The sequence below is a fragment of the Triticum aestivum genome, chromosome 6B (genome assembly GCF_018294505.1).
Source record: "Triticum aestivum cultivar Chinese Spring chromosome 6B, IWGSC CS RefSeq v2.1, whole genome shotgun sequence".
Taxonomy (NCBI): Eukaryota; Viridiplantae; Streptophyta; class Magnoliopsida; order Poales; family Poaceae; genus Triticum; species Triticum aestivum.
The window spans coordinates 218,539,245-218,553,266 of NC_057810.1; the positions used below are offsets into that span (position 1 = coordinate 218,539,245).

Below are 14,022 nucleotides of genomic sequence, written 5' to 3' on the forward strand. Positions count from 1 at the left end.
TTCTATGAAACAATTCTGTTGGACAAGAAGCCTATAGTCTGTGACATGAGGTGGGTCGACTGGACCTACATCAAGGACAATGAGCAGCACTATCATGGAGTGCAAGAAAGCTTTGTTGCTTGTGGAGTTGCTGATTTTGTTGGACAGAAGTTCACCGACTGGAATGATGAGCTTATCATGCAATTCTACTCCACAGCACATTTTTACCCAGATGGGAGAATTGTTTGGATGTCTGAGGGTACAAGGTACCAGTCCACTGTTAAAGAATGGGCAAGTCTGATAAATGCCCCCAAGGAAAATGAGGATGACCTGGACATTTATGCAAAGAAGAAGTTGGGACACAATTCAATGGCTCACATGTACAAGGAGATCCCAGACAAGGCAGTAGAGACTCACAAGTTTGGATCAGTTCACTTTCTGCTATCAGGGTTGCCAACCATCAATTGGATTCTGAGGCACACTTTGTTGCCCAAGTCTGGTGACCATAACATGATTAGAGGGCATGCCATCAACATGCTGCATGTGTTTGATGTGCCATAGAAGTTCAAAGTCATGAGCCTCATAATTGAAACAATCAAGAGGACTGCAGCAGATCAGAAGAGGAGCTGTGGATATGCACCTCAGATTCAGGAATTGATCAACTCAAAGATGGCACAGGGAAATATCAGTTGGATAAGGAACATTTCCCACTTTATCCAGACTTTGAGGACAATGAGGTTGTCATGAATGAAAATGATCCACAATCAGTTCAAGCTCAGGAGAAGAAGGAGAAGGCAAAGAAGGAGAAGGCTGCCAAGATGCCAACTCAAGAGGAGGCATCTGAATATTTCTTGAAAACCAAACAAGAGCAGCTTGGTTACTTGATAGCATCAACTCTGAGGATTGAGAAGGGGTTGGCCACCCTCACTCAGAATCAGGAGAGCTTTGAAAGAATCATGGAACAAAAATTCTATGATCTAGATGTTAAAGTAACTGAGATTCAGTCAGTTGTAGAGCAGCTACAGGATGACATGCAGGAGAGGAAGGGCAAGACAACCACTGATGCATTTGCCAGAGTGCCTAGAGCTCAGAGATCAGTTGTAGTGCCAGTGACAGACACTAGAGCAACAACTTCAGCACCAGCCACTGCCCCTACAGCTCCAGCACCAACTCCTCTAGCTCCATCCACTTCAACTGAAGCCTTCATCCAAGGAGTCATCAAGACACCACCACCAGAAGATCAAGCCTGAGAGACGATCTAGCACTATGCATTTTCTATGAACTTTTTGGTAACTTGTTGCCAAAGGGGGAGAAAAATGTATAGATCATAGCCTTCGAGAGAGAGAGAGAGCGTTGTTTTTATTCTCTCTTGCTTTATTTGGTGGGTTTTCAAACTTTGTTTGCTTTTGGTTGAGATACTATGCTTGTGAGACATTGATGATCATGTGTTTGATCATAAGCTACACTTATGCATGCTTGATATTATCCTATCTATCTTATGTGATCACTCACTATGCTTGGTGATGAGTGCATGTATTCATTGTTTATTATTTTGAGTGCTCCACCAAGATGTATGTGACATGGAAGAGTAACCCATGAGCCTAATTCATTGTGCATTTGCAGTCCAAATCAAATCTTAAACTATGCACAAGTTTAGGGGGAGCTCTTGCTTATCACATACTTCTCAAAGCGACGATGTTATTCAATCTTATTATCATTTGTCGAAGCTTTGATCTATATGTTGTCATCAATTACCAAAAAGGGGGAGATTGAAAGTGCAACTATCCCTAGGTGGTTTTGGTAATTCATAACAACATGTAGCTCATTGAGCTAATGCTATTCCAAGACCATTATTTCAGGAAAGCTCAATGAATGGCATGGCATGGGTGATGAAAGTGGATCCCTCAAAATACTAAGGACAAAGGATTGGCTCAAGCTCAAAAGCTCAAGACTCTTCATTTTACATTTTAGTGATCCAAGATCACATTGAGTCTATAGGAAAAGCCAATACTATCAAGGAGGGATGAGGTGTTGCTTAATGAGCCTCTTGCTTCATGTGCTTAGTGATATGATCCAAAACCCTCAACTACTTTCCCACATCCACAAATGACCTAAACCCAAAGCCAAAATCGGTCACACCGATTCTTCCTATCCGGCGCCACCGATTCCAAAAGTCATAGCCACTGCTACAAACCCTAAGCAAATCGGTCTTACCGATAGGGATCTCGGTCTCACCGAGATGGGGTTGTAATCTCTCTGTTTCCCTTCGTAACGTTTCGGTCTAATCGAAGTGAGCGATCGGTCCCACCGAGATTGCAATGTAAACTCTCTGTTTCCTTTTTGTAACATTTCGGTCTCACCGAAAAGAGCAAATCGGTCCCACCGAGTTTACCTGACCAACTCTCTGGAAAGCTTATTACCAAATCGGTATCACCGAGTTTGTGTAATCGGTCTTACCGAGATTACGTTATGCTCTAACCCTAACGTATCGGTCTCACCGAGATGCATGTCAGTCCCACCGAAATTCACTAACGGTCACTAGGTTTACTAAATCAGTTCGACCGAGTTTAACGATTTGGTCCCACCGAGTTTGGTAAATTGTGTGTAACGGTTAGATTTTGTGTGGAGGCTATATATACCCCTCCACCTCCTCTTCATTCGTGGAGAGAGCCATCAGAACGAACCTACACTTCCAACTTACCATTTCTGAGAGAGAACCACCTGCTCATGTGTTGAGGCCAAGATATTCCATTCCTACCATATGAATCTTGATCTTTAGCCTTCCCCAAGTTGCTTTCCACTCAAATCTTGTTTCCACCAGATCCAAAACCTATGAGAGAGAGTTGAGTGTTGGGGAGACTATCATTTGAAGCACAAGAGCAAGGAGTTCATCATCAACGCACCATTTGTTACTTCTTGGAGAGTGGTGTCTCCTAGATTGGCTAGGTGTCACTTGGGAGCCTCCGACAAGATTGTGGAGTTGAACCAAGGAGTTTGTAAGGGCAAGTAGATCGCCTACTTCGTGAAGATCTACCGCTAGTGAGGCAAGTCTTTCGTGGGCGATGGCCATGGTGGGATAGACAAGGTTGCTTCTTCGTGGACCCTTCGTGGGTGGAGCCCTCCATGGACTCGCGCAGCCGTTACCCTTCGTGGGTTGAAGTCTCCATCAACATGGATGTACGATAGCACCACCTATCGGAACCACGCCAAAAACATCCGTGTCTCCAATCGCGTTTGAATCCTCCAAACCCTTCCCCTTACTTTCTTGCAAGTTGCATGCTTTAATTTCCGCTGCCTATATACTCTTTGCATGCTTGCTTGAATTGTGTGATGATTGCTTGACTTGTCCTGAAATAGCTAAAATCTGCCAAACTCTAAAATTGGGAAAAGGTTAAGTTTTTATTGGTCAAGTAGTCTAATCACCCCCCCTCTAGACATACTTCAAGGTCCTACAGTTGGGCGCGTGTTTGTCGCCCGCTGGAGCTTGATGGCCTTGGCATCCGGGATCTGAACCGCGTTGGGATCTTCCTCCGAGTCCGATGGTTGTGGCTGCAGGCTAGTGATCGGGCGCGCCCTTGGTCGCATCTTCCCCTATCTTCCGATCCTGAAGTGCTGCAGTTCTTCCGGGCATCGACGTCTTGGACCGTGGGCGACGACACCTCATGCAGATCTTGGGTTGACCCGTGGCTGGAGGGCAGCTCCATCTCATCCCTTGCCCCATCGCCGACGGCCCTAGTCCCGGCCAGGAGGCGGCACACCCATATGGTGGCCACGACTCTCCTGAACCGCACTTGGATAGCGGACATCCAAGGAGCGCTTGGGCCGGCCACCGTCCTCGAGTATGTGGACATCTGGCGGCGGCTTCAGCACGTCGTGCTCTCCTCGCAGCCAGATGTTATTCATTGGGGCTGGACTGCGAATGGCATCTACTCGGCTTCATCCTGCTATGCTGGCTTGTTTGAGGGATCCATAGCCTCCGAGCACTGGCGTCTCATGTGGAAGTCTGGTGCTATTCTGTCGGTGAAATTCTTCCTGTGTCTGGCCTCTTTAAACCGCTGCTGGTCCGCCGACAGGCTCGCCCGACGGGGCCTGCCACATGAGCCGACCTGCGTCCTCTGCCTGCAGGAGCCTGAGACCCTTCATCACATCCTTGTGGGCTGTGTCTTTGCGAGAGTCACCTGGCACGAGGTGCTCTCCTTGTGTCGAACGATGGCACAACCACCAGATGGCTCTTCCGCCTTCTTCAACTGGCTGTCCGCCGCTCTCCTCACCATACCGGCTGCCGACCGCCGTGGCCTCACTACCATGGCCGGTTCCACGGCATGGACAATGTGGCGCCATCACAACTCAGTCATCTTCGACAAGATTACTCCCGCCACATCAACTGTCGTTGATGCTATCAAGGACGAGGCTCGCTCCTGGGCAAATGTCGGAGCCAAAGGACTGAATGGTTTCATCCCTGTAACCTGACACTGTATGCGAGGCTGAGCATCCTCTTTCTCTCCTTGCTCACTTGATCGCCACGAACACGCCTTTCTGTGTACGTGAACGTGGCGTGACACTGTATGTTCTATCACTCTATCAATGCAAAGATACACTCTTAGTATTCCAAAAAAAAGAAACGGAGGAGTACTATATTTGTTCAAGTTTCTATCAAAACTGGATATATTTTTTAAGAAAAAGAACAAGTATATTCTCCACACACACACACACACACACACACACACACACACACAAGACAAGTATATCCTGGAGAAAAGGAAAAGAAGAAGCAGGTGGTATACCGTACAGCGTACACACACAGACGAAGCGCAGCGGGAGGAAAACAACAGGGAGGAATCAAACCCTTTCTCTCAGCACCAATGGCACGGTATCTTCTCCCTTCCACCACCACCGCCGCCTCCTCGCTCCCGAGGAATGCCAGGGCCTCGCCGGCGCCGATCCTCGCTCTCCGCTCGCTCGCCTCCAGGTCCAAGCACGCGCGCGCTATCATGGCGGTGGCGTCGAGCCAGCCCGCCGCACCCAGCAAGTACCCGAAGATGGCCGCCCCCACCACCGGCCCGGTTCCCGCCGACGAGCTGCTCGGCGTCATCCAGGCCGCCGCCAAGGCAGGCGCCGAGGTGCGTTTGCGATTTCCCTTTTTCTCGTCGGCGCTCCCTTGGGGTTGACTCCGCTAGACGATTGCAGGTTCTGCCCGTGGTACGATTCGTAGATTGAATTATAGCGACGACTGCGATGCCGATGCCACTTAGTTTCAAAGAAAGAAATGCTAGTCGTGTAGTTGAATTGGCAGGTGCTGCCGTGCTGGTTAATGTGTTACCAACTACAGGTTTAATTGGTTTCCGGCGATAAATTTGACAAATAGTTCTTCTGCTAACCAAGAGAGGATAAACATATGGGGTATACCACGAGGCTTTATGGGTTGCATAATTCATGCCCTTTAAGGGCATGTACAATGGTTGATAAGATAGTCTTATCTTAAGTCTTGCATGTAATTTAGATATGACAAAAAAGAATGTCTACAATGGATCATCTCTTAGCTTTATCTTCAATAACTAGCTATTCCTAAAAACATGGTGAGACATATTGTGCTAAGAGATCATCTCTTGTCTTCTCTTAAATAAGATAAGGCAAACCTTTTCTTATGAGTTTTCTCTCCTTCACCTCATCATTTATCCTACATGGCACTTCTAAGATTGCCCAGTTCCTGATTTTCATAAGTGGGGCTGTGGTACTTCCATTCCATGCGCTTGTGCAAGTTCCTCGCATCCTCCTCGTTCTAATTTTGATGAATAAATTCTCAGCCAGTTTTCCTTTTCTTGCTTCCGTTTTAGGTTGTAATGGAAGCTGTTAATAAGCCGCGTAATATCCAATACAAGGGGGTTGCAGACTTGGTGACAGAGTAAGAATGCTTCTCATGTATACTCTTATTTTTGCATATGCTGTTGATTTCACTGTTGTATGAACGTGGGCCTTAAATTTATGTATGTGTTCTCACTTGGTGAATTTATTATACCATCCTTCTGTTCAGCACAGATAAACTGAGTGAATCAGTCATTCTTGAAGTCGTCACCAAGAACTTCAAAGACCACCTCATACTTGGGGAGGAAGGTGGCCTTATTGGAGATTCTTTGTCAGAGTATCTCTGGTGCATTGATCCTTTAGGTTTGGTTCCTTTATTTCTACTTACCATACAATCATTCCTGTAGTGGGCTTAACTGGGATTTTTCTGTCATGAACAACCATCATTTATAGAATTGGATGAATAAATTCCTGTAGTGTTTCCTTGATTCTGAGGATTGCTTTATTTTTCGGACGTAAGCTGTGCACTCACTATGGGTTTGTCTGTTTCACTGATTTGGAAGGTGACAATTCTATGTTGATTGCTAAGCAATAGAATGATTTATGACTGGTACCTAATTTCACTGAGGCATTCTTTGAGCCATTTTGACTAGAGAATATGCAATACAATCTTTATGTTTCAATTTAATTCATTTTCATGGTCTTCTTGTTTAGATGGAACAACAAACTTTGCACATGGTTACCCCAGCTTTTCTGTATCCATTGGTGTTCTATTCCGAGGCAAGCCTGCTGCTGCCACTGTGGTATGTATATGCATATATCATTCTTGAACCATACAATTATGGAATATTGGAGACACAAATTATAGGTCTTAGAAATAGTTTCTCTCTGTACTCACATATTATTGCCATCTCATTTAGGTGGAATTTTGTGGTGGGCCTATGTGCTGGAACACTCGTACGATTTCTGCATCTTCTGGTAGGATCTTTGATCAATAATTGGCATGCTTCTTATTCTGGTTCTGGAATATACCATGACATTAGTTTTTAAGGCTCTGTTTGCTTCTTGAACAGGAAAAGGTGCTTATTGTAATGGGCAAAAGATTCATGTCAGTCCAACAGAAAAGGTAACCTATTTCTCTTATTCAACTGTACAAGTAAGGATACGTGCACACCTTTTTGTACCTGCCATGAAAACCTTCCAGTGATCATACTCAATGTATCTGTTCATTAAAGTATTTCAGGATGCAATTATAATTCATGTAATATAAATAGTTCGTGCAGCAGATACGGATTTATAATCTATTATCTTTAATTGATTCTCTAGGTGGAACAATCTCTTCTGGTTACTGGGTTTGGATATGAACATGATGATGCATGGCTGACCAATATAAATTTGTTCAAGGAATTTACTGATGTTAGCAGGGTAAGTGAATCCTCCCCTGATTAAAATGGTATTACCATGGGTTCAGAAACAAGGAAACCAAACACCGCCCACTTTTCTTCTTTATGTCGTTTCTTTAATCCTTCTTTTTAAAAACGTACTTGCTTTCAGGGAGTACGAAGGCTAGGCTCTGCTGCTGCTGATATGTCCCATGTTGGTCTAGGCATTACCGAAGCCTACTGGGAATATCGGCTTAAGCCATGGGACATGGCTGCTGGTGTTCTGGTAATCCTTTTTACCCGATGGAATCAGAGTTTCTAAATAAGAGTAATGCTACACCTGCATAATTAGTATTACGTGATTAACGTAATGTGCAACATGGGGATTTGTGATTGGAGAAAGAGGGAGGAAGGGGCCCACCCCCCTGAAATTCAGGGGGGGAGAGAGAGTTTGTTTGGAATTTTACGTAAAAAGCTTCGTAGGATTACGTGGATGTAGGATTTTCAGCTAAATTATCATCAGTTTGGTAGAAAGTGGGACTGGCTTATTTGCTTATTTTCAAACCTTACCATCTTTCCATTCAGATAATCTTTTCTCATGTTTACGTCCGTATTCTCATAATTTGGGTTGAAAATTTAATAAGAGTTAATCTTATCTTAAGGGTATCATTGAGCAGTTCTGAACTAATCTTTGAAAGCAACTGATGTTATTTTATGTAATCAAATCTTGAATTCTCATAGTAAAAGGTATCAGAGTGATGTGTATATTCTGAAATGTATTTATCTAGCAGTCTTAATTTTAGTTAGATAAATTTCTACTCATTGATCCTGAGCAGGATGGATTTTTTTTCCTTCTCTATGCAACTCTTTATTCTGTGGAGTTTGCCAGTATAATTATTTGATGAATTTAGTCATTTTTCAACAGATAGTTGAAGAAGCTGGTGGGGTAGTGACACGCATGGATGGTGGAGAGTTTACAGTCTTTGATCGTTCTGTTCTTGTTTCCAATGGCACTGTTCACGATCAGGTCAGTTTTTAAAAAGTAGCTTCTCTTATTTGCTGAAAATCACCTCTAATGGTATTATACAATACCAATATACCATACTAATGATATTTCAAGCATGGATGGTTATATCCCCAAAGGTAAATGGTCAATCTGACAAACTTAAAGAGTCCACATTAGACGATTCATCATACTAGGGATCTCCAAGCTTAGGGTGTTTGTGTTGTTGGCGTATGCTGTATGGATTACCTAGAGCAATGATAATTCCGCTGTGTTGTTTCTTGGAGAAATTGTATGGGGGGTTGTTGATGAATCGCATTACTCAATTGCAGCTTTTGGAGCGGATCCGGCCTGCTACTGAAGACCTTAAGAAGAAAGGAATTGATTTCTCCATGTGGTTTAAGCCTGAGAATTACCCTACTGACTTTTGAATCACGCAGCCCTTCAGCTACTTGGTTCTCTGTCAAGCAAAAATAAGGATATTTTTGCCGAACGACCATGTACTTACACTGACAATACATTTCAAGGTCCCCCGACCAAACGGATCAAAAATGAAAGCCAAAATTTACTGAAGGAGTAGAGCTCGAATGAGATTCTCACCGGATTCCTTTTGCTTTTGATAGAATGTATCAGAAAGAAATGCTTGCAAAGGGTGTTGTATCGTATGCATGGTTTCTGCCAGTTGTACCTGGGAAAATATAACTGCCAATTTTGTTAATCATGGATAATAGCAAGACTTCCAAGAACACATACAATGATGTGCCGTGGAACTTGGTGCTTTTGCCGTCTCTCCATGTAAACGCAATTCTGGGGGAGAAATGTGATGTCATCGTCCTTCCTTTTTTATTTCAGCACGACTGGTTTCTTCCTCGTATAGTTGTATGAAACTAAGCTGGTGGGTAAGGCCGGAGGAATTACAACTAAGCTCACATGTTTTTACTTGAAAGCGGCGCGGATCGGGCGCCGCTCTGCATCCCTACCTCCAATAAACCTCTTAGTTTTGCATTGGGCATATATTCAGAAACGCAACAGAAAAGCTTGTGCAGATGTTTGGTTAGTCCAGTAACGGAGCAGTGCCACTGCCCGGTGCAGCCCAGCGCAACAGCCGGGTTTTATTTGCCTTCTGGATAAGGCAACGATGGATGGACGATAAATCATGTGAGGCTCAAACGGCACACTAGAACTAGATAGAACCATGAGGCTCCAAGGGAAATATCTTTGCAAATATTCCAGTTTTTTCCCTCTTGCCAGTGCAGCCCCTGCCCCTCGTTCTTCCACAACTATCAGGAGCAGAAGCGACCGCAAGCTCGACGATATCTGTCCCTTGGGAGAAGTGCAGGTTTGCCTCTGAAGACCTTCACCCTGCGCTCACCATGTAAGTAACACTTTCTACCTTCATGAATTTTTCCTGAACTTTTATGCCCATGTTCATGCAGTTTTACCCGATTCAGGCAATTGCAGTTGCATTTGGTCTGTGTTCTGCATGCCAATTCAGTGGCAATTCTTTAACTGTTTCTTCTCTGAATGTTTTGACTGCAAAACTTCTCAAACAACACACTACTAGCTCGCTCTACTTCTCCCAGTGAACTTGGTTTGCAGTTGCACTGACATCTCCTCCTCCACCGTATGAATTTCAGGTTGAGGATACAGGCTCCGTTGCATTATCATCCGACGAACGCAGGACCAAGATGGCACATTTGCGCCTGCGGGAGCATTCAGCAAGGAACTTCTTCCCTGCACGACGCCGAGGTGAATCCCTCTGGATACGGCGAAAGAAAGAACCGGAAACACCCGGGCGCCTACATTGACAAAGATGGTGAAGCGCGGACCTTCGACCGGAAGAAAATATCGCGGAAAAGAGGTAAAAAATCCTACCTTCACCGGCCCCCCTCGTTTTGCTTGGTTTACACCCGCACTGAAGCTCAGCAAGGGAGGGACGTCTGCTTCGCGAGTGTCACGTCACCATTTCCTGTCGTTGAAATGGTTTTACAGCTTCAAGTCTCATGCATGCAGGGGGTGCAATGAGAGGCCGCGGCTGGAAGTACGGCTCCGGGTTCGTGGACGGCGTGTTCCCGGTGCTCAGCCCCATGGCGCAGGACATCCTGGAGCTCGTTCAGAAGGGGACGGACGACGCCAAGGTCTGGGAGGCGCTGGACGACGTCCCTCCCACGCACGCCCTGTGGGACGACGTCCTCAACGTCGCCGTCCAGCTCCGCCTGAACCGGCAGTGGGATCCCATCATCTCAGTACGTCCCCCCAAAACCCCCAGCACGCCGCCGTCGGTCATCGCATTTAAGCTCTGATGGACGACGTGTGATTCCTCAGAGGGTGTCTCGTTAGGTCTGCGAGTGGATCGTGCACCGGAGCTCCTTCCGCCCGGACGTCGTCTGCTACAACCTGCTCATCGACGCGTACGGCCGGCGGCGGCGGCTGGGCAAGGCGGAGGCCATGTACGCGGCGCTGCTGGAGGCCCGGTGCGTGCCGACGGAGGACACCTACGCGCTCCTCCTGCGCGCCTACTGCACCGCCGGGTCGCTGCACCGGGCCGAGGGCGTCATCTCCGAGATGCGGGAGCACGGGATCCCTCCGAGTAAGAAAGTTTCATTCAGGTTAGGACAATGCAGTCACTCACACCGACAGAGAGATCAATGGTGGTGTTCTCTCCAGGTGCGACCGTGTACAACGCGTACCTCGACGGGCTGCTCAAGGCGAGGTGCGCCGAGAAGGCGGTGGAGGTGTACCAGAGGATGAAGCGGGAGCGGTGCCGGACCAACACGGAGACGTACACCCTCATGATCAACGTCTACGGCAAGGTACGTCCGGCGCCAACTTTCCCTATAGAGAAATTTTCATCACCTGAATGAGAAGTGTTCTTGTGTCAATTGCAGTCGAAGCAGCCGATGTCGGCGATGAAGGTGTTCAAGGAGATGCAGTCGCTGGGGTGCAAGGCCAACATCTGCACCTACACGGCGCTGGTGAACGCGTTCGCCCGGGAAGGGCTGTGCGAGAAGGCCGAGGAGGCGTTCGAGGAGATGCAGCAGGCCGGGCACGAGCCCGACGTCTACGCCTACAACGCCCTCATGGAGGCCTACAGCCGCGCAGGGTTCCCGCAGGCCGCCTCGGAGATCTTCTCCCTGATGCAGCACATGGGGTGCGACCCCGACAGAGCTTCCTACAACATCCTCGTGGACGCCTACGGGAGAGCCGGCCTCCACCGAGGTGCGTACGTCAATCATGGACTCCTCGAACGCCGGCTGCTCCGGCGAGGTGCCGAGTCTGACAGCCATGGAGTTTCTGTTGATGGACGCAGAGGCGGAGGCCGTGTTCGAGTCGCTGAAGCGGCAGGGGATGGCGCCGACGATGAAGTCGCACATGCTGCTGCTGGCGGCGCACGCCAGGTCCGGCAACGTGGCGCGCTGCGAGGAGGTGATGGCGCAGCTGCACAAGTCGGGCCTCGCGCCGGACACCTTCGCGCTCAACGCCATGCTCAACGCCTACGGCCGCGCCGGCCGGCTCGACGACATGGAGCGGCTGCTCGCCGCCATGGAGCGCCGGGGGACGCGCGACGTGGGCACGTACAACGTGGCCGTCAACGCCTACGGCCGCGCCGGGTACCTGGAGAGGATGGAGGCGGCGTTCGCGTCGCTGGGGCGGAGGGGCCTCGCCGCCGACGTGGTCACGTGGACGTCCCGCATGGGCGCCTACGCCAGGAAGAAGGAGTACCGGCGGTGCCTGGAGATCTTCGAGGAGATGGTGGACGCCGGGTGCTACCCGGACGCCGGGACGGCCAAGGTGCTCGTCGCGGCGTGCTCCGACGAGCGGCAGGTGGAGCAGGTCACCGCCATCGTCAGGTCCATGCACAAGGAGGCCAAGACATTGTTCACCATATGAGAAAGATGAAGAAAATCTTGTGTTAATTAGTTAGTGTAGACTTAGATAAAGATTAATCATTCATGGATTGTTTATTTGCAAAATTTTGTTCTTTTACGAATCTAAAATGAATTTTTTTTAGCATCAGTACAGACACAAGCGCTCATATACACGCGCATACACTCATCCCTATGAACGCACACACGCACACCCTACCCCTATGAGCACCTCCGAGAGACTGAGCCGGCATATCATCGTGAATCTAAAATGAATTGATATACAAATTATTTACAAGCTTTGTTAACGGAACATAATTGGTGACAGTGGCTTGTACTACTATATGATGTTCTTTTTTGCTGTCTCCGATAATGCTACACTTTATTGACAACGTAGGAGTATGTGTACTGTTGCTATCTCGGTAGGTGAACCCACTTAGTGGGCCCAAGTTTTCAGCCACCAACCCACACCACACCCCGAATCTCTAGTTATAAGGGGCTGTTTGGTTGGGAGCCCCAACCCGCCGAGCCAAATAATTGGCGTTGACCAAGTGCTCAGGCATTGCTTGGATTGCAGCCCATGTTTTGGCACGCCAACGCTCCCGTCGCCTCTGCAGTTCATTTTTTGCGCCAACATCGGGCGAGACGTGGGCGGCGAAAAGCTGCGCCAAATTTTTGGCTTGCCCGTGCATTGGCAGGGCTTGTCTCGGCAAAAACCAAACAGCCACTAAATCACCCTGTTAACGACATGAGCAAAATAACTTTCTTTTTTTAAAGGAGGATGATCCTGGCCTCTGCATCTAGGCGATGCATGCAACCATTTTGTTAATTATTCACAAAGACCTTAGGACATCTCCAGCAACCCGCAAAACCCGCATCCGTCCGCGGACAGGGGACCAGTCCGTGGACATTAATGCGGGAGGCGGCTATCCAACGCTAGCCGCATACATTTCAAGCTATTTTTCAATAAACCGGATGAAATTCATAAAAAGAAATGGACGGATTCATACAAACACGACGAGTTTCATACAAACACGGCGAATTCAACTACATTTTGGACAAAAAAAAATAAAGACCCGCCCCTAAAACTATCCTACGGCGGCGACGCCTGATGTCCAAGCCCCTCTTGTCTCCCTTCCGTCGTCTTCATGAGCACCGACAATAAGACCGATGAAGTGAAGGTGCGGTCTTTGATGAGAAAGAGTAGAACACGGAAGACGAATTGACCCACATGGGATACCAGGCCCTGCCGCCTTCTGTGGCCTATTTATCCTCGGAGGAGTTAGCGCCTTGTCCATCGCTGAAGGATGTGAGGTCCACAAGGGAAATAGTGGCGCCTTGGTTGTCGTCGTTCAACCAGGCCGGCTGATGGTTGATCGGCGGTGCGTAGGAGGCGCAGCTAACTATGTTCTCCTTCGTGGTTGCCTACAACCGCGCCTCCGCGTTGTCGCTTCCTACAGAGCGTCGGCTTGAGCACGGACGGCATCGTAGATGGCACGCTGCTCCATGACGGAATTCGGGTTCGCCGCGGTTGTGGCCGCCAAGACCCCCTCGCTCGCGCGCTCGCAGTAGATTGGCCCTCCGCCAGTCGGTGCTGCTCCAGGAGGAACAAGTTGTAACACTGTTCCTCCTGCGCCTGCTGGAACGCCGACAAAGGCACTGACGCAGGCTGCACCTCCACCATGGCGGCATTGAACTACGCATGTGCCTGCTCCATGGTGAAGTCGGCGTGCACAGGAGGCGCGGGAGCCGGGGCGGAGTCGTCGGAGCCCGTCTCCATCGTGGCGTCGTCCAGTCGGAGACCTCGGGCGAGCTGGCTAGCAAGCCAGCCTCGATCCGCCTTGCACGGCGTCTATGCCAGGTGGTGATGTCTACTACACAACTTTATTCTTGTAGAATCGTGTTAGGCCTCCAAGCGCAGAGTTTTATAGGACAGTAGCAATTTTCCCTCAAGTGGATGACCTAAGGTTTATCAATCCGTGGGAGGTGT

General features: G+C 48.3%; 2 protein-coding genes across 3 annotated transcripts; both read left to right on the top strand.

Annotated features, from left to right (window-relative positions):
* The first annotated feature begins 4,753 nt into the window (after window positions 1–4,753).
* LOC123136657 (phosphatase IMPL1, chloroplastic) lies at window positions 4,754–9,012 on the top strand. The gene is made up of 10 exons (XM_044556110.1): window positions 4,754–5,099; window positions 5,814–5,881; window positions 6,011–6,144; window positions 6,496–6,584; window positions 6,702–6,759; window positions 6,855–6,907; window positions 7,108–7,206; window positions 7,336–7,449; window positions 8,089–8,190; window positions 8,499–9,012. Exons 1-10 carry the CDS (start codon window positions 4,842–4,844, stop codon window positions 8,595–8,597), a joined length of 1,074 nt encoding a protein of 357 aa, XP_044412045.1. The 5' UTR covers window positions 4,754–4,841; the 3' UTR covers window positions 8,598–9,012.
* Window positions 9,013–9,089: 77 nt separating this feature from the next.
* Window positions 9,090–12,177, top strand: LOC123136656 (pentatricopeptide repeat-containing protein At2g35130). Of its 2 annotated transcripts, XM_044556109.1 has the most exons (7): window positions 9,134–9,541; window positions 9,804–10,027; window positions 10,180–10,412; window positions 10,507–10,756; window positions 10,834–10,979; window positions 11,055–11,385; window positions 11,477–12,177. In XM_044556109.1, coding segments are annotated over exons 1-7 (1,767 nt in total). In that variant the 5' UTR covers window positions 9,134–9,539; the 3' UTR covers window positions 12,058–12,177. The 2 variants fall into 2 exon arrangements, with proteins under 2 accessions (XP_044412043.1, XP_044412044.1); XM_044556108.1 differs by having other exon boundaries at window positions 9,090–9,541; window positions 11,055–12,177.
* The last annotated feature ends 1,845 nt before the right edge of the window (window positions 12,178–14,022 follow it).

Bases quoted from the DNA above. Each gene is read 5' to 3' on its own strand.
- LOC123136657 (XM_044556110.1), top strand. From the start codon at position 4,842: ATGGCACGGTATCTTCTCCCTTCCACCACCACCGCCGCCTCCTCGCTC. The intron at 6,908-7,107 runs GTAACCTATTTC...TTGATTCTCTAG, and splicing joins ATGTCAGTCCAACAGAAAAG to GTGGAACAATCTCTTCTGGT. The intron at 7,207-7,335 runs GTAAGTGAATCC...ACTTGCTTTCAG, and splicing joins AATTTACTGATGTTAGCAGG to GGAGTACGAAGGCTAGGCTC.
- LOC123136656 (XM_044556108.1), top strand. The intron at 10,413-10,506 runs GTACGTCCCCCC...GTGTCTCGTTAG, and splicing joins AGTGGGATCCCATCATCTCA to GTCTGCGAGTGGATCGTGCA. The intron at 10,757-10,833 runs GTAAGAAAGTTT...TGTTCTCTCCAG, and splicing joins GGAGCACGGGATCCCTCCGA to GTGCGACCGTGTACAACGCG.